General features: G+C 36.4%; 1 protein-coding gene across 4 annotated transcripts in view; it reads right to left on the bottom strand.

Annotated features, from left to right (window-relative positions):
• pot1 (protection of telomeres 1 homolog) overlaps positions 1-26,618 on the bottom strand; it is a 105,863-nt gene that overhangs the window by 26,208 nt on the left and 53,037 nt on the right. For all 4 annotated transcript variants that reach the window (XM_056451986.1, XM_056451988.1, XM_056451987.1 and 1 more), the window contains exon 11: positions 1,613-1,782. In XM_056451986.1, the coding sequence (XP_056307961.1) occupies positions 1,613-1,782 (170 nt within the window). The remainder of the gene's footprint in view (positions 1-1,612; positions 1,783-26,618) is intronic.

Raw genomic sequence — 26,618 nt, 5'->3', positions numbered from 1 at the left:
AAATAAAGATGAATTGAATTGAAATAAAACAACATGTCCACTACACTCTATTCCCTAACACATTCTACAAGATATTTCCTTAGTCATAGTGACTGTGCTAGCTAGCACACTGGCATTTTTCCCACCACCTTTAAGCAGGCTTGGGCAACCCATCTGCTAAGGAAAGCATTGCTAAACATTACAAAATGATCTCCCTCCTCCCTTATATAGCCAAAACACTAAAAAGGGTTGCATTCAAACAATTTCCACAATTTCCACAAATTTCCTGCTAACTAGCAGTCAAAGCTATTGGAATTTCTAGGCTGAACATCTGTAAGGCTATTCTGGCTGGACACCCATCCTCTACAAATAATCCAGAACGCTGCAGCTTGTCGGGTTTTCAACTAATCCATGAGAGCTCATGCTCTCCTTGTACTGGAGGTTGACTATTGTTGAAAGCTCACATCAAGTTAAAATCATTGATGTGAGCTTAAAAAACAGCCACTGGCTCTGCATACCTATTACCTTTACTTGCTTCGCTAAGTCTAAACCCCCTCCAGGAGCCTTTGGTCAGTGAGTGCGCACCATCTCATGATACCACAACAGAAAGGGTCTAGATCTTTTTCCAGAACATTTTCATTCACTGTTCCTCGCTGGTGAAACGGTCTTCCCAATCCCACAAGGACTGCTAAATCACTGGTATCATACAAATGCTAAATTTATTACATCATCATCATCATCATACCAAATTCCAGTCCCTTCTCCATCCTTCACAAACTTGTAATTTTTCTAGCAGGACCAAATCCCCTAATTTTTTGCGATTCTGTGACTGCTGAATCAACAAATGTACATTTTTGCGATCCTACAAAATTCTTAATTTAAACGCAAAATAATCACAAATATGGGATTAGACATCCTGTGGTGGGAATTGGGCATTTTGTGCATTTGACACGCATCAGACTGTAAAAGAAAGTGTGAGCAAACATCTAACAAACGGAGCAATGGAAGAAACAGAAGGAGGTTGGTTCACAGATGACGGCCGCTGGACGTGACCAAATTGAAGGACATTATTTGTGCTTTACATGTATGGCTGGTACTATGATGTCCGTCAAATCGATAAATTATTTAGTTTAACTTATGTAGTTTAACTCTATCCCTGTAATTAACGAGAAAAAATTATTCCCTGCCACTAACGAGTTATACAGCAATCCGTGTTTTAGGCGTATTACAGTAGGAAAAGCCACAACGCATGCCCTGATTGAGGTAAATGATGTCAAATGGGGACTGAAATCAGAGAGAAAGTAAGATCGTGGATAAAAATAAGAGTTATACAAACTTCCTTTGGCTTATTCCCTACCCTTTCAAATCTGTTTTAGATATTGTCTTGACAGGAGACCAAAACAAAGAAGCTTTATTTTTATGATTTGTCATTGTGTCAGACTGACTCTTCATTTGTAAGCCACTTTAGACAATAGCGTCTGCTAAATGACTAAATGTAAATGCAATTTATGCTAGTAATAGACTTTTATAATGAACTATTTATTTATTATTATTATATTATTTTATATTTAATTCAAAAATAAGCAAAAAAAAAGGCATTTTCAGAGGCATTTTCAGAGACCTCTTAACTTACCTCTTGAGGGACAGCAGGTCAGGGGTTTCTGCAGGAAGGCTACGTAAACCTCGTCCATATACTGTTCCCCCATGAAGATGGAAACTGAGATGTTCCGGTTGATCTGGCAACTGGCCTGGGGCTTTCTGAAGAAGTGCATGGAGATTGTAGAACCGCAGAAATGCACCGGGCTGAACATAAACACAAAGAATGAAAGTTAAAAAAAATTATTATAAAGAGAAAGAAATTAGAGTTGTTTTTGGTAGGTTTTCAAATACAAATAAGACACTCTATTTTAACGGTCTTGGCGCAAAATCTAAAGTGCATGGTGCAAAAGCATTATGGGTGTGTCCGAATCCACTTTTGCTATTTTAAGGATGGAAAAATTAACTCTGGCGCATGGTCTAACAATGTTGTGCTTATTCTCTTAATGAGTTATGGGTGTGTTTTGAGCATAACATATGTTCCCTTTAAGAGTCAGATGCATCACACCATGGCGACTTTGTAAATAGAAAAACTGAACACTTCACTAGCGAGTAAACATTTAAATAAACCATCTGTGTGAGGATAAAGAATTGGCCTCCTCCATTCAGCCTCTTTACATTCTCTTTACTCCTGTACTTTCGTGGATAAGGAAACAGTGTTGTACGCACTCCACTGAAGATATTCATTAGCCTACATAATTAATTTCGTTTGTTAAGCGCAAAGACTTGTTTCAAAACTATTTCTAAATTCAGTTTTAATTTCCAGCCAAGGAATGAGTGGACAATAATAATGAAGTGTGTTATATCCAAACACACATCTTATTCATATGCCCCATATAGTATATTTTAGACCAAAATTACTGTTGCACTAGTCTGAAAATAGCAACAAATTGCGCCAAACATGTCTTGTGCCTTATTGTGTGGGTGTATGATACGGCCCATAGAATTCTACTGTACCTACAGATATTTATACATTCATGTCAATGAATTTTGTACATTTCATACAAAAAAATAATTTTTTCCTCTTTGTCCAAAATGCTATACATCTAATTTCTCTTTAGCTGTTTAGAACAAAAAAATTTAATGCAACATTGTACATCTAGAATAAATGGGGGTGACTTTGCTGAGTATCTACATAAAGGGTTAGTCTTAGTCTCTCCTAAAACGAATTTCCAGTTAGCCTTTGTTTCAACTTCAAGGGTTTTTTTCCATTCCAATGCACAGCTTTTCTGTTGTTTTTCAATGTTAACACGTTTGATGGTCATGCATGCACATTACACTTGTATATTGTGTCTTTTCAAGCACTGTGCACATGAGCACTACTTTTTTGGATGACATGTCAAGTTAAAAGAGTGTAAACACCCAGTGCCACCACTGCGTCTTATAAAACGGAGTAAATATGCTAACTGTGAAAGGTTAGAGTTAAATCTAAGCAATAACCCAATCATACTAAGATTAGAACATAATTTATGTCATTAAGGATGATAAGCTCTGTACGTTTTTAATTATTATTAATTATCCAGCAGTCAATCCCACAGAAGAAAAAAAAAACAATAACAAGAGCGTATTGCTTAAAACACCTACATGTTCTGCATGCCTTTGTTATTCAAGCAAGTTTTCAGTGTCTGCATCAAAATTAATGAAGACAGTCCACACGCATACTGTGGGAAATATCAATAATTTATGATATGGAAAAAAATAAGTATATTAATATTTTGGCCATATTACTACCCCGGTTAAGATTTTTTTTGTTTGTTTTCTTATGCTCAACTTGAAAATATGTGGAGTAAATGATAGAGATAATAGAGTAAACACAGCGATACTGTGAAAAATCATAATCATTTAAAATAACCATTTCCTATTTTAATATTTTATAAAATGCAATTAATTCCTATAAAATAAACTTTTAATTAAAAGGCCAGCAGGGGGAGCTACAAGACCAACATTGCACAATAGAGTCTCAAGACTACAGTGAAATGGAAAGAAAAACATTAATCCCTTATGAGTCCTAGGAGCATCATACATACAGAGAGACCCTGAATCATTTAACGATCCCTTGTGCATCAATAGATGAACGATTGTCTTTTTACAGCAGACTAAATAATCAAGAAAAGAATATGGCATCAGAACACCTCTTAACAGATTGCATTCTGATCTGCTCTGCATGGGCTTCCTTTTATAGGTGTGTGCTTTTTGACAACATCTTTGGGGTTTTCTGGAAATTGCCATGTCTTTGTTCACTTGATTTTACCTCATATTCACTGATTTAGCAAATATTTGAAGTAAGCCTATGTGCAGGCATTCTCAAGAACCAGATGCAATATAGTCCCTAGACAGTTCTATAGAGCCTAAAAGGCATTATGAATAAACCAACCAAATAATTTGAACAAACAGAGTGATGGCAATCAATATTTGACGGAAACAGGCTCAAACAGAACAAGGTGGGTAACCACATTTGGAGAAAACAGGCTTGTTTTCCATGAGTGCAAATTTGATTCAGCTCATTACCATCTTGCTTGAGAATAAGCTGACAACTGAAAACTGGGGTGTGAGATTGGAGCTAAAAAGAGAACTTGGTGTGTGGCTTGATAAAGATGGCCTTGAAAAAAATATGGTTGGATCCACAGAGAGAACAAAATGTTTCTTTCATACACAGCACTAAATGCAGGTACTAAACTCCCAAACCAGTGCTTCCCCAGGACAAACCATCCACTTCAGTTTAAGAACCTTGAGACACAAGTGATATACTCTAGTCTGGTGTGCAAGCATAGATAGAAATGGAAGCGGTATACGTTTTTATTACAGCCATTACCATCACCACAAACAGTACATCACAATTGGATTCTGAACACAAATATAAAATAATAAAAACCAAAATTGTCCCAAAAAAAAAATCCATATATTTTAGTATTTACCCTTACTTATGTCATTCCATCAAACCAGAAGTCAAGCAGTTTTACTGATTAACCATTTTTACTGATTAATTATTGACAACAGTTCCCAGAGAGCATGTATGTGTGTTTAAAATATGTTTCATAGACATCCAAACACAGACTAAACCTAAACAGGGCTGAATTTAGTCTGTGAGAATCTAATCTAAACAATAGTCATAAATAGACAGGAATAAATGACTACACGTGAAGTCTGTCTAATCTGTCTATTTGATGACTACATCAAGAACAGTACAAATTTAACCTTGTTTTAGCCAACACATCTATGGACGTTTTTTATAGGGGTGGTCAACTACGTTATCACATTTTAAACTTTAGTTGATGTGTAATGTGGTTGTGTGAACATAAACAACATCTCTGAATGTAATACGTTAAATGCAAAGGGAGACATTGGCTTTTACAGAGTTAGCTTAGCAAAGCCTGCAGCGAACCAAGTTTAGGGACTACAAAAAAATATATCCAGGCTAGTGAGATCACAAGGGCTTCAGGTTATGCGCATTCCGCACATGCACACACCCTGCAGAGCGAAGGGAAGTGGCCAGAGGTGCTGTAATATTATAGCAGAGCAAGCTAAAATGCAGTCAAACCCTGCTATTTCCACATAGCGTGTTCTGTTTCTGGATTTACGCTTCCAAAGGACAACACAAAAAGAGAAGCTCTTACAGTTTAATTTGAATTACTTTCCAGAAAATTATATATATATATATATATATATATATATATATATATATATATATATATATATATATATATATATATATATATATATATATATAGCCTTTGACAAAGGACAGCTTCCAGAATCTCTCCCAGTTCAGTGCTGGATTCATTTAAAATCTCCGCCAACCGACAAAGATGTGGATTGTGAGCCACAACCTGTAAGTATTTTTATTTGTTAAAATTATCTATTACATGCATTGTTTCTAGCGTTAATGGTATATCGTAGCGAGGACGTAAATGAGGATGTAAATGGTGGGAAATGCTGTTTGGCACCGCTAACAATTTAGCTACAAATTCATATTTATCAGTCAAACCGCTGTAAACACTGACAATCTTCACCAGCGCTGCAGTGTCTTTTCTATGCAGCTGCTTTCCCTGCGTTCTACACCTCAAATAACAAACTCGCAAATGATGTGTGAACGTTTTATTTTATTTACATGCTCATTCCGAATATATGTGAAAGACACTTGTCAGATTTTATTTTTGAGAGCAGACATGAGATTCAGCTGTGTGCTCTTTATTTTTCTGTCTGATTCAAGCAGCTATCGCTGCTAACAGTTGCTAACAGTTGACTGTTTACACGAATCACAGCACATTATGTTAGCTGACCAATCAGAGTCTCTTGAGGGTGGGCCATGCAGAGAAACTATGAAATATGTTTTCATGTTAGCTGAGTAGCAGTATATAATGAAAGTAAGATATATGAAAAAAAGTATGTGATTTTCTCCAAGTGAAGCATGAGCACACATTGCTTTGTATCTTATAAACAACCAAACCTTAAAAATACACACTGTGAACACAAAATTGCTTTTTGGGTTGCTTGAAAGCTTACAAAAAATGTTTCATAGCTTAAAGATGAATTTTTAACCAGCATCGATCTTAAACATGTAAATTATGTTGTGCTTTCAGATCCAATCTTCACGGTCAAATTAATTACCTGGATTTTGTGATCGTACACTGGAGTCACAAAATTATTTGTTTACATAACACTTTAAAATAATGGCCCATTAGTTAATGTTAATGCATTTACTAACATGAACAAATAATTAGTAATACATTTATTACTGTATTTATTCATCTTTGCTAACGTTAATGTTATTTAAGTTAATGTTAGTTTATTATTGACTTTGCATTTACTAATATTAACAAGTGCAACTTTGGATTTTAATTATGCATTAGTAAATGTTAAACTATGACAAGTAAATTAGTAAATGTTGAACTAACATTAACTAATGGACCATTATTCTAAAGTGTTATCAAATATTGTAATATTAAATACCCACACAAACACGACAACAATGGACCCGTTTCACAATTCTGTGTTTTTCAGTAGCGGAATTAATCATAGTTGGGTAAATTTAGAGTGCAGAGAATGGGAGTACAACTTTTTTTTTAAACAATCATATTTACTGACATAAAAGAAAAACTCCACAATGGTGTTATCAAGAATTTTAGAAAAAGGAAAAAAAAAGTGAGACTGATAACAGCAGCCAGAAGAGAAAATAACACCAAATTTACTGTTCTGCCCCATAGATGCGGCATTGCAAACACATCACATAAGCTGTAATTAGTTTTTTGTAATTTGATGCAAAGATGATATAATACATACATAATAATGTAAATACATACATAATAACTTTAAAAAAAAATCGAAATATTTATTACTTTCAAGGATTTAAGATGCTGATGACCGTTAAATGCATCACAGCAGTCTTGTGAAAAGGGCGCATTCTGTTATTTCTGTTGGGGATGTGACAGTGAGGAAATGATAACACTTCACACTAAACTTGCTACAATATTGCTATAACCAATACCACAGGATGGTATGTATATTATAGAATGACATCATGTACAAAATCATTGATTTGAAAAATTACTTAGTGCAGTAGGTGATTGTCTTCAGAAACATTTTTGTTGTGCTGGTTGAAAGTCTCTTCACAGCCAGTAGTAATGATTAAAGTAAATGATCTAAATGTATTTATGTGTATTTTTATATTCTGGGTAAGGCATAAAACTAAAAAAAATGTTCATCCAATTAAATATTGTCAGGCCGACATCTCCCATAATTCCGATAAGTAGCCCAAAATGTCTGTCAACAAATGTAGATTTGTGCATCTCTGTTCATGCAGATCCGCCATGCACACGTGCATGCATGCTGCACATTCATGTGCACATGAGATCACAGCAGTAAAATCAAATGTAGAATCAAAACTTTTAAAATCCTGAATCAATATTGGAGTTACTTTTGCACACTGGAGAAAGGATGACATCATGTCTGAAGTATCTCTTTTAGACAGATAATGTTATGTTTTAAAACTCTTTTAGTCACGCAAAGCTTAGGTAGATATTGTTGTTATGAATGGGTTATTTGCACAGAAGTGTTTTTCAGCCACTGAAATCTTCCGGAGAAAGATTGATGTGACTACTTTTAGTTTCATAAGTGACCTTTTACAGCATCGATAATGTAGTTTTTATTTAGTTTAACAACAAAACATAAGTAAATATTGCTATTCCGCTTAGCCTGCTTTACTGAGCTGAAGTTGGTTTTATCTTCACATTGGTTCATTTCTGAACAATGACAACCTGTGATGTGCTCCCTATTAAATATTGTTTACCATTTTACTCTGAATATTCGGTCTGAAATAGCATGTAAGTAGCTTAGTAATAAGTGTAATTCCTGCACTACATTCCAAACTGGCGAATGACATGAACTAGTGGGTTGTCTGCTGACGTGCGCACATTCGTGTTTCAGGAAGCGTAGCTTTGGACGGCAGGGGTGGGACTGTTTCGAAGATATTATGCTAACTAGTTAGCATTTTAGCAGATTACCTACTGCACCTTTAATGGTTGCCATTTTATTAAGTCAAAATAAACTCAGTTAAACTTTTTTTAAATTCCTGTATTTTTTCCCTATAAAAGAACAAATGTGTTGCTGTTTTTTTAATAATGGCAGAAAAGCATATAAACAAAAAAAAAAGAGGATTTAAATGAGTGATAATTCAAGCATTTGATTACAAACAACCAAATTTAGGAAGTTATTCACTGACATTTTTCTATCAGCGATGCAGAATAAAAACCAAATGCCATTGGTGTATCATTTTAGTCTATACAAATTGCAGGAGATTTTTCTCTACATATGCATATCATACAATTTCAAAAGAACTACTTAGTGGTATAATAATATAGGTAGTGATGTAATATTGGTGCTTGTAAGTAGGGATGTCCAGATCTGATCACATGATCTGAAATCGGGCCTGATCACGCGGTTTCAGACACGATTGGAATCTACCGTTACCTCCCGATCAGGACTCAAACCTATATGTGTATTATATATATTCTCATAATATTTAATGCATTTATAGTTATGCAGATTTCACACAGAAACAGCAACGCGTGTGGCATGACATTACTTTGTTGCAGAGACTCTGTTGGTTAAATGCTGGCAAAGTAGAACATGGAAGCAGCTTGAAGCGGAAAGTGCGAGTATGTTTGCGGTCTGGAGGTATTATAAAGTTAATGACAACAACATTGCCATAGCAAACCGTGAGATATGTAAACTTGGGATTGCCTGCTGGGTATTTTAAGTTGAGTTGCTATATTTGTTTTTATATTAGATTTTTATTTTACTGTTGCACTAAAGTCCAAAAGTAAAGAATGTATGTTATTTATTACTTGATTGTTCAAGCTACCTCACGGAAGTGTTCTGTTTGTTAATAGAGTTGTTGAATGTTAAAATAAGGTGAATTAAATAGAAAATAAGGAACATCCTGGATCAGTTTCTTCACTCTTCTTTATTCGTTTTATGTATTATAGAAGTATCGGATTGGGTTTTGGTATCGGTAGATACTCAAAAACAAATGACTGACTCGAAGGCAAAAAAAACTGATCGGGACATCCCTACGACTTAGTGGTATAATAATATAGGTAGTGATATAATATTGGTAATTGTAAGTAGGGATGTCTAGATCCGATTCTGTGATCTGAAATCGGACCCGATCACACGGTTTAAGACTCGATCGGAATTGGACATTACCTCCCGATCAGGACTCGAATATGTAAATTATATATATTCTCATTACTTTTAACACATCTTTAGTTATGCTGTGGCACAGAGTTGTTCTTGATTGTTCAAGCTACCTCACATAGGTGCTCCGTTTCAGTTGTTGAATGTTAAAATAAGGTGAATTAAATAAAAAATAAGGAACATCATGGTTTCTTCACTCTTCTTTCATTTATTTGTGTATAGAAGTATCGGACCAGGTTTTGGTATCGGTAAATACTCAAAATCAAATGACTCGTACTCAAACTTGCACGACATCCCTACTTGTAAGCCCCAATACACATTTATTTTATTGAAAATGAGCTTCTATGAGAAACTGTAGTCTTATAGAAAAATTTAAACAAGTTTGCAATAATAGAAGAGCGAGCACATGTTGACAGTTATTATTTTTGAACAAACTTTAATACACCACATCAGGCTTGGAACATTTTCCTTGAAAAATGACTTAGAACATAAAGCCATCGGTGGAGAGGAATCTACATCTACTTGGTATTCTGTTATTCACACTCCCTGCATGGTTGGTTACGCACAGCAGGAGAAGAAGCCGGGCTGCGCGGCACAGGTGTGCACTAGCTGGCATGAAACACCTCCGCTGGTGCTGGCGAGGGCAGCAAAAAAAACTAACATTCCTCAGCTCAGTCATCCTACATGGAAAATTCCATTACCTTAAGCATTGTTGATATGTGCAGCTGGATAACACAAACCTTGTCTGTACCCTCATCTATATGGAAAAATGAAAGGGGCTGAGGAAGCGTGCATTGTAAACAAGTAAAGCTGCCTTTCATGAAAACAAACCAATTTCGGTTACACACTGGCTGATGAAAACAAACAAATGCAAGCAAAGCGTAAACATCCTTGAGAGTAATTCACAAAGTCATTAAAAAAATTATGTGGATACAACATGAAATGGACTGAATGTAGAACTAGAATTCAACAGTAATTATATATTTACAGAAATGTAATAGATTTTAAACTAACTCGCTGTAGAGCATGTGGAGTAATCACAGCAAAAACAAACAAACAAACAAACAAAAAAAAAACCTTCACCTTTTAGATAAGGGGTCACCAACCTTTTTGAAACTGAGAGCTACTTTTTGGGTACCGATTAGCGTTAAGGGCTACCAGTTTGATACACAGTTCTCAAATAACAATTTTGCCCAATTTTCTTTAAATTATATGTTATTGTTAATAATTAATGATATTCATATATGTGACGTCACTGAGGTGGGAAACATATAAATATCAATATGCAACACTTTATTTCTATAAATCTCTGCAAGTATTTACATTTTCAAATGATCACTTCTACAATTTTTACTAGCCACTAACAATTCATGCACTACAATGTACCATGTTTTTATAGATTATCAATTGTGTAACATAAATCAACTTTCAGATTTTACTGAAATTATCACAAAATCTACAGCACTTTTAACATAGCCGACACTCTTCTAACCACTGTAGTTGCCCTGAGTTAGACATTGGAGAGAATGGAGATTACATCCGTTCTCGTCTTTAAGCAGTTTTGCCTTCCCGTCTGAAAATGCCTTGTTTTTCTTAAAAACAGGAATGCGTAGCTCTAGGTTTCCGTTGCTTTTGGGGGGTAATCATGATTAATCATAATTAAAAGACTAAAACTTGTCATTTTGGCTATTCAAATGTAAAATTTATATAAACTCAAGACAAATAAACTATTTAAATTGTCCGTAGTGTATGTGTGTGAATGAAAGTGTATGGATGTTTCCCAGTGATGGGTTGTAGCTGGAAGGTCATCCGCTGCATAAAACATATGCTGGATAAGTTGGTGGTTCATTCCGCTGTGGTGACCCCGGATTAACAAAGAAACTAAGCCGAAAAGAAAATAAATGAATGAATGAAGTTCAGATGGAAAAGCCTAAAATGCCTTTTAAAATTTGAATTTAGGCTGAAAAAGGCTAGTTTAATTTAGGTTCAATTTAGAAGAAATTTTCAGAGCCAACTAAATGTTTTTGCATTTGAGCTCATTCATTAATTTTCTTTTCGGCTTAGTCCTTTTATTAATCTGGGGACCCGCCAACTTATCCAGCATATCTTTTACGCAGCAGATGCCCTTCCAGCTGCAACCCATCACTGGGAATCATCCATACACTTTCATTCACACACATTACCCAATTCACCTATACCGCATGTCTTTGGACTTGTGGGGGAAACCGAAGCATCCGGGGGAAACCCACATGAACACCGGGAAAACATGCAAACTCCACACAGAAACACCAACTGACCCAGCCGAAGCTCAAACCAGCGACCTTCTTGCTGTAAGGCGAACATGCTACCCACTGCGCCACTGTGCAGCCCTGCATGAGCTCTTCAGATATAAAATTTTCAAACTGCATTTCCAAATTTGAATATTTCTGTAGCCATATTCAGTTATCATACACTACCTGACAAAGGTCTCATCCAATTTAAGGAACAACAAATAATAATTTGACTTCTAGTTGATCATTTGGTATCATAAGTGGCTTATATGACAGCCAAAGGCCTCTAGATAATGTTTATTTTATCAAAAGAAAATATGATCATGCCTTGATTTTTAATTATTTAATTAGGACAGCAAGGTCTGACTTTGCCTAGACAAAAGTCTTGTCACCTAACAGAAATAATGTACAGTATAGAATATAAAATCATGGTGTAGTGGAAAAAGAATTAATATTGTGTATGACTGGCATGAATAATAATACATTTATCTTAAATGGCAAAGAAAGCGTTCTTGCAGGACTCCCAGAGTTCCTCAAGATTCTTTGGATTCATCTTCAATGCCTCCTTGTTCATCTTACCTCAGACATGGTCAATAATGTTTATGTCTGGTGACTGGGCTCTGCAATCTTGATCACCTTGACTTTCTTTGCTTTCAGGAACTTTGATGTGAAGGCTGAAGTATGAGAAGGAGCGCTATACGGCTGAAGAATTTGCCCTCTCCTGTTGTTTGCAATGTAATGGGCAGAACAAATGTCTTGATACCTCAGACTGTTGATGTTGCCATTCACTCTGCAGATCTCTTGCACGCTCCCATACTGAATGTAACCACAAACCATGATTTTTCCTTCACCAAACTTGACTGCTTTCTGTAAGAATCTTGGGTCCACGCGGGTTCCAATAGGTCTTCTGCAGTATTTGTGATGATTGGCATGCAGTTCAACAGATGATTCAAGGGAAATATCTACCATCTGCCACTTTTCCTAATGATCAACTAGAAGTCAAGTTATTATTTGTTGCGCTTACAACTGAGATTGATGACAAGACTTTTGTCAGGTAGTGTAGTCCACAATGTGTATGTATTTACAATGTGTGACACCATAATACAGGTGCATTCCAGCTGGTGCATTTAAAATAGGAAAAAAAAACAATGACTCTTTTCAAGGTAAATAATCTGAAATAAAAACAATCCCAATCATACTTGCATGTTTTAAAAACTTCACACATTCCACAATTCGCACAATACTGTCTGACTAGTTTACTGTGTCCTCTACTTATATGCTAATAGCACTAATGGTCCAACATTCCCAACCATTATCACCTGTTCCTCAATGCAGCAGACAGATATCTGGGCAAACAAGCAAAGTCCAGAAAAACTGAAGCAGTTTAGTATACATTAAAAATGAAAAGAAAGTGATAGGTTCAAATATGATCTAATTTATTATTTTGTAATAATTCAGTTTGTAACAAAAAGCTGTTAAAAACATGTGAACGGTTAAAACAGCATCTCTATGTAATTATTTTGATGAGATTAAAAATGTGCAAGGTGCATAGGCAAATACAGCTACTCTTTTGACCCAGCGTTGTAAAATTATAGCATTGACACAACAAACTTAATATATAATATTATCAAAGAATTCAACAGTACTTAAATATCTGAGTGATCTAGACATAATAATAATCACATAAAAACTATATTTTAACCATTTAACTCATCATTTATCTTGTTTAGTAAAACAAGATGCTGTGCTTTAAAGGGGGTCACACACTAGAAGCACCGCTTGGCGACGCGCCACGCAGCACCATGCATTTTAGAATTCTAAACATAGGTTTCTTTCATGGTACACACACCGGCGCCGCAAGTCGGCAGCTGTCTGTTGCTCCCAGCTACGACTCAGGACACAGATTATATTTCTGCCTTGCCACAAAGCACCATCTGAATACTTTCATTAAAACTTAACATATGAATGTGCGCATCTGGTGTGCGATTCTTTTAACTGTCATGTGAGTGCCGTATCAAAGAGCAGAGTGGCACATCCACAGTGCGACTCGCTTTAGGCAAGTTACAAGTTGTGCGAGTTGATTGCCATTTTAACATGCCTGTTTACAAAATCCACCTTATCTCGCATTTCGAGATTGGACAACAGAAGATTTTAGTTGTAAAAGTGTGAACATGGACATTCTAGCAATAATGATCCAATGCAACACAAAATAAAATGGAAAGTATGCTGTTGATTAATACAAAAAAAATCTGCTTGATGATTAATATATACACTCACAGGCCACTTTATTAGGTACACCTGTTCGACTGCTTGTTAAAGCAAACTTCTGATCAGCCAATCACTCAGTCAAGTGACTTTAAATGTGGCATGCTTGTTGGTGCCAGATGGGCTGGTGTATTTCAGAAACTGCTAATCTACTGGGATTTTCATGCACAACCATTTCTAGGGTTTACAGAGAGGTCTGAAAAAAGAGAAAATATCCAGTGAGCGGCAGTTCTGTGGGTTCAAATGCATTGTTGATGCCAGAGGTGAGAGGAGAATGGCCAGACTGGTTTGAGCTGATAGAAAGGCAACATTAACTCAAATAACCACTCGCTACAACCGAGGTATGTAGAAGAGCATCTTTGAAAGCACAACACGTCCAACCTTGAGGCGGATGGGCTACAGCAGCAGAAGACCACACTGGGTGCCACTTGTCTCAGCTAAAAACAGGAAACTGAGGCTACAATTCTCACTAAAATTGGACAATGTGAAGATTGGAAAAACGTTGCCTGGTCTGATGAGTCTTGATTACTGCTGCGACATTTGGATGGTAGGGTCAGAATTTGGCGTCAACAACATGAAAGCATGGATACATTCTGCCTTGTATCAATGGTTCAGGCTGGTGGTGTAATGGTGTGGGGGATAGTTTCTTGGCACACTTTGGGCCAATTATTGCCAATTGAGCATAGTGTCAATGCCACAGCCTACCTGAGTATTTTTGCTGACCATGTCAATCTCTTTATGACCACAGTGTATCCATCTTCTGATGGCTACTTCAAGCAGGATAACGTGCCATGTCATAAAGCGTGAATCATCTCAGTCTGGTTTCTTGTACATGACAATGAGTTTGCAGTACTCAAATGGCCTCCAAAGTCACCAGAGCGTAATCCAATAAAGCACCCTTGGGATGTGATGGAATGGGAGATTCACATCATGGATGTGCAGCCAACAAATCTGCAGCAGATGTGCGATACTATCATGTCAATATGGACCAAAATATCTGAGGAATATTTCCAGTACCTTGTTGAATCTATGCCACGAAGGATTAATGCAGTTCTTAAGGCAAAAGTGGGTCCAACCCGGTACTAGCAAGGTGTACCTAATAAAGTGGACGGTGACTGTAGGTGCAACAGCATGTGCGCTTATGTGTACCTGCTTATGTTTGCATGAGATGGGACAGTATAACATAGTTCAAGCATTTATATTCAAGCAACATATTGTGTTCATCCAATACTTCATAGAGAGGAAGGAGAGTTCAGCTCATTTTCAAATAGCTAAACTGAATTATCCACAAATGCAAAGTTTATTTCAGGAAATCAGTGGAATTCAGATACTTTACATATTCACATATGTAAACAAATCCTGAACACAGACTGGCAGTACCTATAGACAGTATAATAGATGGCAGCCACGTTGACGTGTCGAAGCAATTATATTATGCACTGTGTTTGTCAAAGTCATCTGTAGCCCAAATGACGGCATCCTGTATTTAGCTTTTCGTTTGTACGGTGTCTCTGAACTGTCAAAACACCTCTCAAAGCGCTTTTTTTGGATGCAAAAAATAAATAAATAAAAATCAAACCCGGTTCAATTTTTTTTTAATGACGGACGAAAGTTATAGAGGCAGTGTGTCAATACGATTCACACAACGTGATGTCGAATTTATTTGTTAATGTGCAAAAATTACAGATGAAAATTTCGGATTCAGTGTGCAATAACATTGAAACTACATAACTTTGAATTAATATGCTTTTGCTATTGATTTCGTTTAAAGACTGTAAATAAGTTGTTCTGCTGCATGAAGTTCATGTATTTGTTGCAATTAAATAAAAGTTTCTTTTCAATTTGACATCGTTGTTTATTAAGGTTATTTAACCTTCCATGTTTATACAATATTTTCAAAAGTTACATATGTATACTGTAAACTGAAAAATATTTCTATTGTATTTTTAACATTAGATTTCAGGCAACCACAGCTGCCAGTTTTTTTTTTTTTTTTTTACTGTGAATTTTTCAGTTTTCTTAAGTATACCAGTGTTTAGACTTTAGGCAGTGAAATTTAAACCACACTGAACTGAACTAAACTGAACTTCAACTCTGAAAACTGGACTGACACGGTTTCAATTTACGAGAACTTCTATGTTAAGCTGCATTGACACAATCTACATTGTAAAAGCACTATAGAAATAAACATGAATTGAATTATATACACTGCAAACTAAAAAAACATTTCACTGTATTTTTAATGGTAGATTTCTGTCAACCACAGTTTACATTTTCCCATAAATTTTATGGTTATTACTACCATAAACTTGATAACATTTCTACTGTATTTTTACTGTAAATTTCTGGCAACCACAGCTACCAGTTTTTTACCATAAAATTTTTTTAGAGTATAAAAAAATTTTTTTTTACAGTATATTTCTGCATAAATTTAGTGACTGGCACATCTGGACTGACTGTATTCATCAGAGAACCCAACTGTGATGCCTGTACTGTAATGGTTCAGGACAAATACATGTACCTTTACACCCCTGCTTAATTCAGGAAGATTTTCTAAGAATACACCTTTTTTTTTTAACTGTAGTTATTTTCTAAGCAAAGGGCGAAATGGTGGCTCAGTGGTTAGCACCGTCGCCTCACAACAAGAAGGTTGTTTGTTCGAGTAACAGCTGGATCAGTTGACAATTCTGTGTGGAGTTTGCATGTTCTCCCCCTATTCGCATGGGATTTCTCCGGGTGCTTTGGTTTGCCCCACAGTCCAAAGACATGCGCTAATCGTTGAATTAAATAAACTAAATTGGCCGTAGTGTATGCGTGTGCATGTGAGTGTGTATGGGTGTTTCACAGTACTGGGTTGCTGCTGGAAGGGCATCCGCTGTGTAAAACATATGCTGGATAAGTTAGTGGTTCATTCCGCTGTGTATATATATATATATATATATTTTTTTTTCAAAACTTGGGTCACGTGAGCAACATAGTGCTATGTTGACACTCTTAACCACTAGGATATCGGCATAGACACAAATCAGTAAGTTTTAATGAAAAACAATACGACACAAGCTTCAGATGGAAAACAAATTTTGCAACAAAAAAGATTAACAGTGATTTCCTGCTGACTTCAACCAGCAAATTCCCTTCAAGACTATTTACTGCAAACATATAATATCCATTATTATACTTTTAAAAGCATTGTTTTTTATTTTCAAGTTGAAGCTGTGGAATATGGGCTCCTAAGCCTCAAAAACAGACTAGCTGTGCAGATTTCTGAAAGAGTCTAACTCTGCAGCTATTCTCTTTGCACTCACTACTCTTTTCAAAGGCACATTGCATTTTGTCAGCAAGTACTGTGCTTAAGACAGGCCCTCCATCGTCTGACAGCTGACAATTCCTGAAGTGCTCCACCACATGCTTGCACAAGTCATATTTAATAAGAGTACTAAATATATATATATATATATATATATATATATATATATATATATATATATATATATATATATGTGTTTTTTCTATGTGGAATAATCCTAAATTTTGTTTACCTTTTCTGAAAAAAAAAATTACGGCATCCTGAAAAAAATAGCATTCAAAATAATACATAAATAAACATTTTCATGAAAGCACAGCACAGTTTCATGAAAATTATGTCTAAAAGACACCTAATAAATTATTTATAATATTTAATACATCTAGACACATTTAGTGTTTAATGATGTTTGTATGTGTCTTCTAATATTAATTGAAAGAAGTTTTTCCATCTTTTCATTAATTAGGGACCGAGCACCGGAACAGTGCGTAGGCCCTTTTGGAATTGCTCCATTTCGTCTTCTTCTTCTCTAGAATGAATCGTGATTTTGAGGGTCTAAACTTTCCACATAAACTAGAAGTGGCGAAAATTTTGGCTTGTTATAGGTTTCGGAAGTTGGTGTGCCAAAATGACTCGACAGCGCCACCTATGCACTTTTGACAGACTGGCCCCCGAACTACAATTCACACACATGTATGAACATTGGCACACACATCTAGCATGCCAGTTTTCAGAATTAATTGTGAAAGAGACACTGTACACTGTAAAGAAAGATAAAATGTGATGGATCCATCAGATATACACACATAAATATGGATTTAAATATATTGGCTATATTCAATGACAAATGGACAGAAATGTTCATTTTCAAAAGGTACTGTACACATTTCTACCGAGCACTGTATGTATGTGTATATTTGTGTGTATTTACACACACAAACACAAAATACTGCAAATCAAGTATCAGATAAAGAAAACAAAGTCAAACAAACAAACAACAACAAAAAAAAACATGACACTTCTTTCACACCCTTTTAGATGCACACACACTCAATGGATAAGTGTCATATGCTGGCTGTCTGAAGCGATTACAAGCAGAAGCCGTCTGGGTGTTAAGTTAACCCAGGTGCTTGATTTCTCTCTCACTATGAATAATTGATATGCACATCTGTATAGAGGCAGGATGTCACTGTATACTGCATCAGCTTTGGTCATGCTGCAGGTGCTTATGTGCATTTAGGATGTTTTAAGCAGATTGGACACATTCCTATAAATCCGATTACAAGTGGTAAGGGGAGCTGCGTCTGCAATGCATAATATTAGTACATGTACTGTAAACAGAAGTGCATCCAGTCTCACTACTAGTTAAAAGATGAGCCTATAGACCATGAAGGGGAATTTCACCGAAATATGAAAATGCTGTTTTAATTTAGTTCTGTTGTACAAAATGTATTATAAATATTAGAAAGAATGTTTGTAACTGGTAGCTATTGACTTCAATAATATATTTTTTGATAGAGTGTGTTTACAATTTAGTCCTGTATGCAGGGCCATGATGGAGATACTCGGATGTAAACAACAGCATTCGATGGAATGGTAATCTACTACTGAAGATGTTGTGCTGCTTTATTATGCAGTCTAAACCAAAGAAAAACATGTGGAAGCTGTTAACTCGTATAGAAAATGGCTTAATGTGTCAAAATAGTTTGAGTTTTCCTGATTACTGACTTTATTTCAGTCTATTCTGCTTAATTTGTTAGAACTTTTGTCAGTCTTTAGTAATTCTACTTTATGTTAGTACTCTAAATATTTTTTTCCGGTACAATCGATTAATACAGGCTAAAACATAACAATAATTAATCATTTAGCAACAACAAACAGCAAAATACGCAAGTGTCATTTGGTTCAGTGGCATTGATTACATTTGGGGAGTTACATTTGTGATTACAACTAACTGCTCAATAAAAATGACAAATAGTACACAGTGGTGGATTTAGGCATGGGCAATATGGGCGATCGCTCAGATTGGCATCTTGCTGGGGGCGGCACGGGGAGACGGTGCAAAAAGACGTCCCCTAGTAAGATCATTGAGAGATTTACTTTATGCAAGTGTATTTATTTAAAGTGGCAATCCCAGAATAAAGACGTTATGAGCTATTCACATTTGGCATCTTTTGCACGTGTTGTTCTCTATGTGCAACCAAAACAACGCTGGTGAAAGCAAATTGACGCATACGCGCAGTAGGCTTGTGCCGGTATTCGGTAATGCGATAAATCACGGTAATGAATATGCACGATATTGTTATCGCGGGCACTTCAAAATACCGTAAAAAATAACAGATCCGAATTTATATTCTTAGGACGCGCCTTAGCTTATTTTCCATCAACCGCTTGAAGAAACACTGCATATATGCTGCGCAGAACTGATGCGCACTCTGATGTAAACAATCCCTGTGTTCATCCACTCTGATGTAGAAGCCCTGTGTGCGCGCCGCCGCTGCCACCGCACTATAATCCTCACACGCAGGGGCGGACTTGCCATCTGGCAGACCGGGCACTTTCCCGGTGGGCCGACGTACTTTTTGGGCCGGGCTGATCATCGTCTTATGATTTGATCGGCCCATAAAAGGCTTAGCAGCCTATCGTTTTTTTCTTCCTTATTGATTGACGCTGCTGTGATCTGTGACTCTCTGAAAGTAGATGCTTTTTTTCCCGGACAGACAGACCGGGCCGGTCCATGTGACACTCTGCACCCCATTGGCTCTTTTCGGTATTGACAATGGGCTGGCCCAATCACAAACTCCTATTTTGGACTCCGTGTGAGCATGCGTCGTCTGTGTGTATTTCCAAAATAGTCGAGAGTCAGAGAGAAGAAACGCAAGGGAGGCGCAGAAAAATCGCGGGAAATACACCGGCGTTTCATTTAGTGATTCTGAAAAGTTCTCTGTTCATTCTAGTACACGGCTAAAAACGCAAATCACGTGACCACGCACTCTCTGCCCAGAGCTGCAGCCACTAGTTCAGTGGGTAAGCATAAACCCCAGGTGAGAGTATAGTGCATGTCAGACAGTTCATCTGCTGGGTGATCTCATCTCACTATAGTTGTTAAACGTGATATTGAATTCATCTTGTTGTCTCTATCTAACAATTCTTATGTCTTTTGAATCACTTGTTCTCAGTTAACTGTTTTGGCTGAGTGCAAAGCTAATATATTAATTTATACAACCACATACACTGATTCTGCACATTGACTGATTGCTTACCTTTATCGTTTAAATTTAATGTACGTTATACTGTTATAATGGCCATTATTGGTTATTAAAACTGATATACTGCAAAAGAGACAGTGTAAATCAAATATCAAAATGAAACAAATTTGACTTATATTATGTTTTCATTGTTTAGATAGTGAAACAGCAAGCAGGATGAGGTGAAAGAGGTTAAAATGTAACACTGTTCCCTTTGAAGATTTACCCATGCATTAGCAGGCAGTTTTTGTTATGTTTATTATTGAATATAGGCTGAGTGAATAGTGTATTGAATAAGCTAAATTGACTGTAGTGTATGAGTATGTGTGAATGAGTGTGTATGGGTGATTTCCAATATTGGGTTGTGGCTGGAAAGGCATCTGCTGCATAAAACATGCTGGAATAGTTGGCAGTTCATTCCACGATTGCTGATCGAAGACGGTTTCCCTTTGCACATTCACTTTGATATAACTGCTCAAGTTTACTTTTATATTGTGTATTGTTTTATTTATATTTATTTGTATTTAAATGTTTGAAGTACTTTTAGTTAATTAAAAAGTTAAAATTACAATATCGTGATAATACCGTATACCATGACAAAAGCTCAATCAATTAATCGCAGCATGAAAATGTGATACCGGCACATGCCTAACGCGCAGAAAACCAATGTATGGGGTGGTTTGCCCTGGGTGCCATTTAAACTAGAACCGCCACTGATACATTCTCACAGTCTGTTTATTAGGTGTATATTTGAACCTAAAATATTATGGTCCCATAGCTGAACTTCTTCCTTCAGTGTGATCTATTCAAATGTTTAATCATCTGTGAACATTTATTTCATGCAGTGCCTTTGAGACATGCAGTTGTGTGATTGAAGAGTGCTTGTTGATAGTTGTGTACACTAGTGGTCCTCAACCTTTTATCACCACGGAGCGGTTAACACTTCACAATTTCACCGTGGACAGGGGGGAGGGGGGCCGTTGGTTCATAGGTTACTAGGCGACCATCAACCGTTTTCTCAGAGGATGACAAGATGACAAAACATGGCTGTCACTCTAATGCAAGTTTTATTTATGGAGAAAATTACAAAGCACTGCAGTAATTGGGTGTTCTGTGTTTGTCTGAGATAATTATATATATAAATATTCCATACAAGCTTAAGCTAATCGGTCAGTTCCTGTCATGTGACTCGCGGTGCCCTCGCGGGATTCATTCAACTGGGCACGCCTGGGAGATGCGAGTGCATCATGCCTCCATTGGAAACAACGAACTTGCTCTAGAAAAAGAAAAAACTCTAGAAAAGATAAGATATGGATCTTCTTCTTGCACAGACATGGTGGATTCACCTGATTTGATGACAAATGGCTTGTGGATCCATCCCTTGGCAGTTTGCAGGTCCTTCACTGGGCCTTTTCCCCTTCGCAAAGAAACTTTCTAAAGACGTCTGTTTCTTACTCATTTTGCGGCTTGTGAGTTAAATTTAAATCTCGATGTAAACGAGAGAATATGGTCAATTATCAAAATAAAGATTTTTCGAAATAAAAGTTCTTTCAGACTCGGATAATAAACAAAACAGAAATAATTAATGATTACTTATGTGGTACTCAATTGATCCACGGACCGCTACTGATCCACAGCCCGGTGGTTGAGGACCACTGGTGTACACTATGCAGCTGTGCTCAGTGCAGCAATTATGAATAACATAGCTCAAAAAGTATATAGTTCAAGATACTATAAAAACATCAACATGTACCACTTACTGCTTCTTGAAGTGCAGTTTGATCACAGAGAGTTGGAAAAGATCTTTAATTCCAATGTCTTTGCAAATCCTGTCTTATGGACATGATTATATGTGTCAATACTAAGACACGGTAATCTGCACCTGTCAATCATTATCGATGGGCGGGGAATACCAAACAGCTATATCAAGGTGAGGCAGGCTTCAAAACTGCTGGGATTTAGATCCTATTTTTACATCAGGATAATTAAAAAAAAGATACCTGATGTGTTTATATCACTCCAATATGACTGTGAACACACTACACCTACAGACAGTTCTGTCCAAACAGTTTCCAAAAGTTCATATTGCATGATAGGTGCCCTTTGAAAATCACAAATTTTCTGATTGCCTATTATGTTTAAGATATTTTAGATGAAATCCGTGAGTTATCCCATCCTCCAAAAACTACAACAGTCCTGAGATGTTCAAAGTACAGCAAAAGAAACCAAAACTACTTCCAGAACATTCTAACTGACTTAAGTGGTTCAACTGTAATCATATGAAGCTCCAAGAACACCTTTGTACAACCGAAAAAAGCACAACTTTGTTCTCCAGTGTCTTCTGCATCAGATTATGGTCCATGTTTACTATGGGCATTACAACATTTGCATGTTGTACTGCTTACTTGAAGTGACATGGAATAATTAAAAAATGTTTACTTTTCTGAACATTGAACAAGTGCTGGAAGATTAATCGAAGGCCATTTTTATGTGCATTTTTTCGAAAAAGACAGTTCTAGTGTAACTCCAGCACTTGCTTTCAGATGGAAGAGCCTTTACTATACACACACGAAATAGTCAAATCAAACTGACATTTAAAAATGAAATTTAATTAGTCAAACAGTAATGAAATCAAGATAACTGATAACAAGAGCACCTGCAGTGGAGATTTACTACTGAACAACCGTGCTGCCTTGACAAGATGTGCATGACCATCATTAGGCCTGTCACAATAATCAATATATCGACCTCAATCATTTTGGTGATGCAATATATATCACCCGTACATAAAAACCTATTTTAGCAACATTTTAGCTGATTTTGCAACATCTCCATCTCTATTGGAGGTGTCAGTATGGTTAAAAACACTATAGTATTTACCATAAATTTCAATAGTTTATTCTCATGTGGGTGTCTGACAGCTGGAAATAGATCTGGTAGCAGATATCACAGCCTCTGTTTTGCTGCGTTCACACCAGATGCAAAGACGCGAATAGACATTCTGTGGTGTCAATGACTCAGTGCAAGTTGAGCGTTTTTTGCATTTGATTGGGTTCTGGCGCATTTTGCACGAATCGCTCTAGTTGGAAAAGTTGAACGTCAGCTGAGATTAGCGCCCGTTAACCATTCATGAGCTTTCTCTTGCAGGGAAGTGATTATGATGTAGTGCCTGTTGTTGGTGTTGACGAGAAATCCTCTTGCCAACACCTCACAACAGTTCAAGAAATTGGGCTTTGCTCAGTCTGAAGCACCGCTGAAAGCCTCCATCATCCAGGTATAGTCTCTGGGGGAGTTTTTTTACAGAGCTGGGCGCACCTCTGAAAGGATCTAATGGACCCAGACATAGCGGCGAACAAATCTACACTGTTTTTCAGCCTTCCTAAAACACATAGAGCACAGTTACTCTCTCAATAAAATCTATGTTAGCCATTTAGCAATGATGCTAGAGTCACCAAGCAGACAGAAGCCTAGCCCATGACGTGAATACGTATCTATTGTGAAGCAGATTTGAATCGAATGAAGCGAGTAAACTCAAAATGTTTACGAGTCTATTTGGGTGCAATTCCTTCATGCATGCCATGTCTGGTGTGAACACAGCATTACTTATTACCTTGCACTTTTTTTGTTAACATTTATTATTATTTATTTAGGATATGCATTTTCACATTCTGATTCCAATGCCTAATTATTAAATTGTAAAAATGACAATAATTAAATAAAATATTCTTAAGAATAAAATATGATGTGCGCTTTGAAAGTGTGTACTTGCATTGTGATATTATATTGTCATTCAGGCATTATATAACGAGTGACATAAAATGGTCCTAAAATGACAATAATATTGTTTATCGCAATATATTTTGGTGCAATATATCGAACAACAAAAAATAGATATTGTGACAAGCCTAACCATCACTGGCACGCTATTTTATTTAGATGTCAAAAAATAGCAAAAGGACCATTGCTATCTATAAAGTATGAGGGAGCTGTCAAATTTAATCCAAAATACCTTAATATGTGTTGCGAAGATAAACAAAGGTTTCAGTGGATTAGAGCCACATGAGGTTGAGTAATTAATAACAGACGTGCGCTAACCTTTTAAAGGGAGTAAAAAAAATCCTTTAGTAAAAGCAGAAGTCAATGTTAATATTGACTTCCATATTGAGCACAAAGCACATGCAGGAAGTCTGGCACTACTTTAGTCTCTATTACTATTGCATGAGGCATCCATTCCCCAGTTTATATGCAGGATGACACAAGTGCATTTGGCAACTGGCCTGGGACTCAGATGATGCAAATTGAACCAAAAGCATGCAACAAAGACAATTCCACAAAACATAAAGGAAAAAGGCAAGAGGTAAAAGATCTAGTACTTCCTCGACGTTTTCAGAAATCTCTCATGAGGTCAAAACACACACACAAACAATATCAATACTAATGTCAACTAAAATAGGCCTATAAAATTAATGTCACAAAAAGATTAATAAAATGACCAGATGCTACAAATATATAGTCTTTACCTGTTAATTTGCAATAATGGAGAACAACTTTATTGTGTGCAATTCAACACCTCTGTGATGTACGCAGGGTGAGTGATATATGACGCAAGTCGAAGTAAAAAAAATAGTGTGCACAGACCACCACAATGAAGGCCCTCGTTCACCGTGACAGCCGTATTGATTTGGCCTTCTCTCTCCTCTCTCATAAAGCTATCTCTCTCAGACCACTTAATCCTAATGGCTGGCTTTATTCGCCTTTTCTCCCTCCTCAACACCAAGCTCAAGCAATTTCACACAATATTAGAGACGATACGGCCCAGGATATTGATAATAGTGGGGAAATATTCTGACTCAATGCAATCTTCACTGGATGAAATGCATTTTGATCAATGGCTACTGCATTACCATATAAAAACAGTGATTTTCTTTTTCTTTCACATTTTATTAGTTTTTTTACTGACACTCTGATTATTGAATTTCTTACTAATGCTTAGTCTATCAGTTTCTGATTTAAAACAACCTGTTGGGTGCTTGCATATAGCTCAGGCATGTCTAACATCAAGCGTGTACTTTCCTGAAGGGTCACTATCCTTCAGTGTTCCCCAATCAAACATACCTTCCTGTAGTTTTCAAACAATCTTAAAGACAGAATATATTTCTAAGTCATATTAGATTACTGATTAGGGCTGTGAGGTTAATCGAAATCGAATCGCGATTTGAAACATTGCAATTAGTCAGTCGCAAGAGGCTGCGATATGAAATATATCTGTATTATTTAATTTCCCTCACCCAGAACAAATGCATGACTGCCATCTGTGTGTGATTGTCTTACTAGCCAGAGTGGGATGATGGCGTTTGCTGCCTCAGAAGCATTAATAGGCTAATTAATATCAAAGAAAAACAGGACATCAGTAATATGGGAATATTTTGGTTTAAAAGTCACAGACACTAAACAAACTGAAAAAAAGTAAATTGTAACAGCTAGAATTGTTGCCACAGCATGAGGAAATACAACAACCAACGACTAAAAAAAGCACCACAGGCAGGAGGACAGTCTTGCAGTGACACTCAATCTAGTAGCAAGCAAGAGCAAAGTACAATTTCAGAGTTGCTTCAGCCTTGTTAGTTTGCCAAGTGTTTTTGCATTTTTATAATTATTTACTTTTTGTTTTTATAATAAGCTACACTATCTCCCTAATTTGAGTTCAACTTGTTTACAGAAAGGTAAGGTCATTTAATTCATGTTTACTGTTTGCTCTAGAGGAGATTGCATGTTCTCCCTGCGTTCGTATGGGTTTCCTCCGGATGCTCCGGTTTCCACAGTCCAAAGACATGCCGTACAGGTGAATTGGGAAGGCTAAACTGTCCGTAGTGTATGAGTGTGAGTGAGTGTGTAGGCATCCGCTGCGTAAAATATGTGCTGGATAAGTTAGCAGTTCATTCCGCTGTGGCGACCCTGGAATAATAAAGGGACTAAGCCAAAAAGAAAATGAATGAATTAATGTTTGCTTTAGATTAAAAATGAGTGTTTCATTTCTGAATTTGTAACAAAATTGAATAAATGTTTAAGTTAATATCTTTTCAGTTCCTTTTTTGAACTAACACTTACTGCATTTTAGCAGTAAAAAGCTACGATACAGATTATTCAGCTGAAGCTTGACTACGAAATTAAATCGCAAATCAAATCGAAATCGCAGTATCTGTCCAAAAAATTTTATAAATTATTTTTAAAAATTATAATAAAACAGCCCTATTACTGATA

This window comes from Danio aesculapii, chromosome 25 (assembly GCF_903798145.1).
Source record: "Danio aesculapii chromosome 25, fDanAes4.1, whole genome shotgun sequence".
NCBI classification, from domain to species: Eukaryota; Metazoa; Chordata; class Actinopteri; order Cypriniformes; family Danionidae; genus Danio; species Danio aesculapii.
The sequence above is the reverse complement of the archived record's forward strand: the minus strand, read 5'-3'. Positions and strand labels throughout refer to the sequence as shown.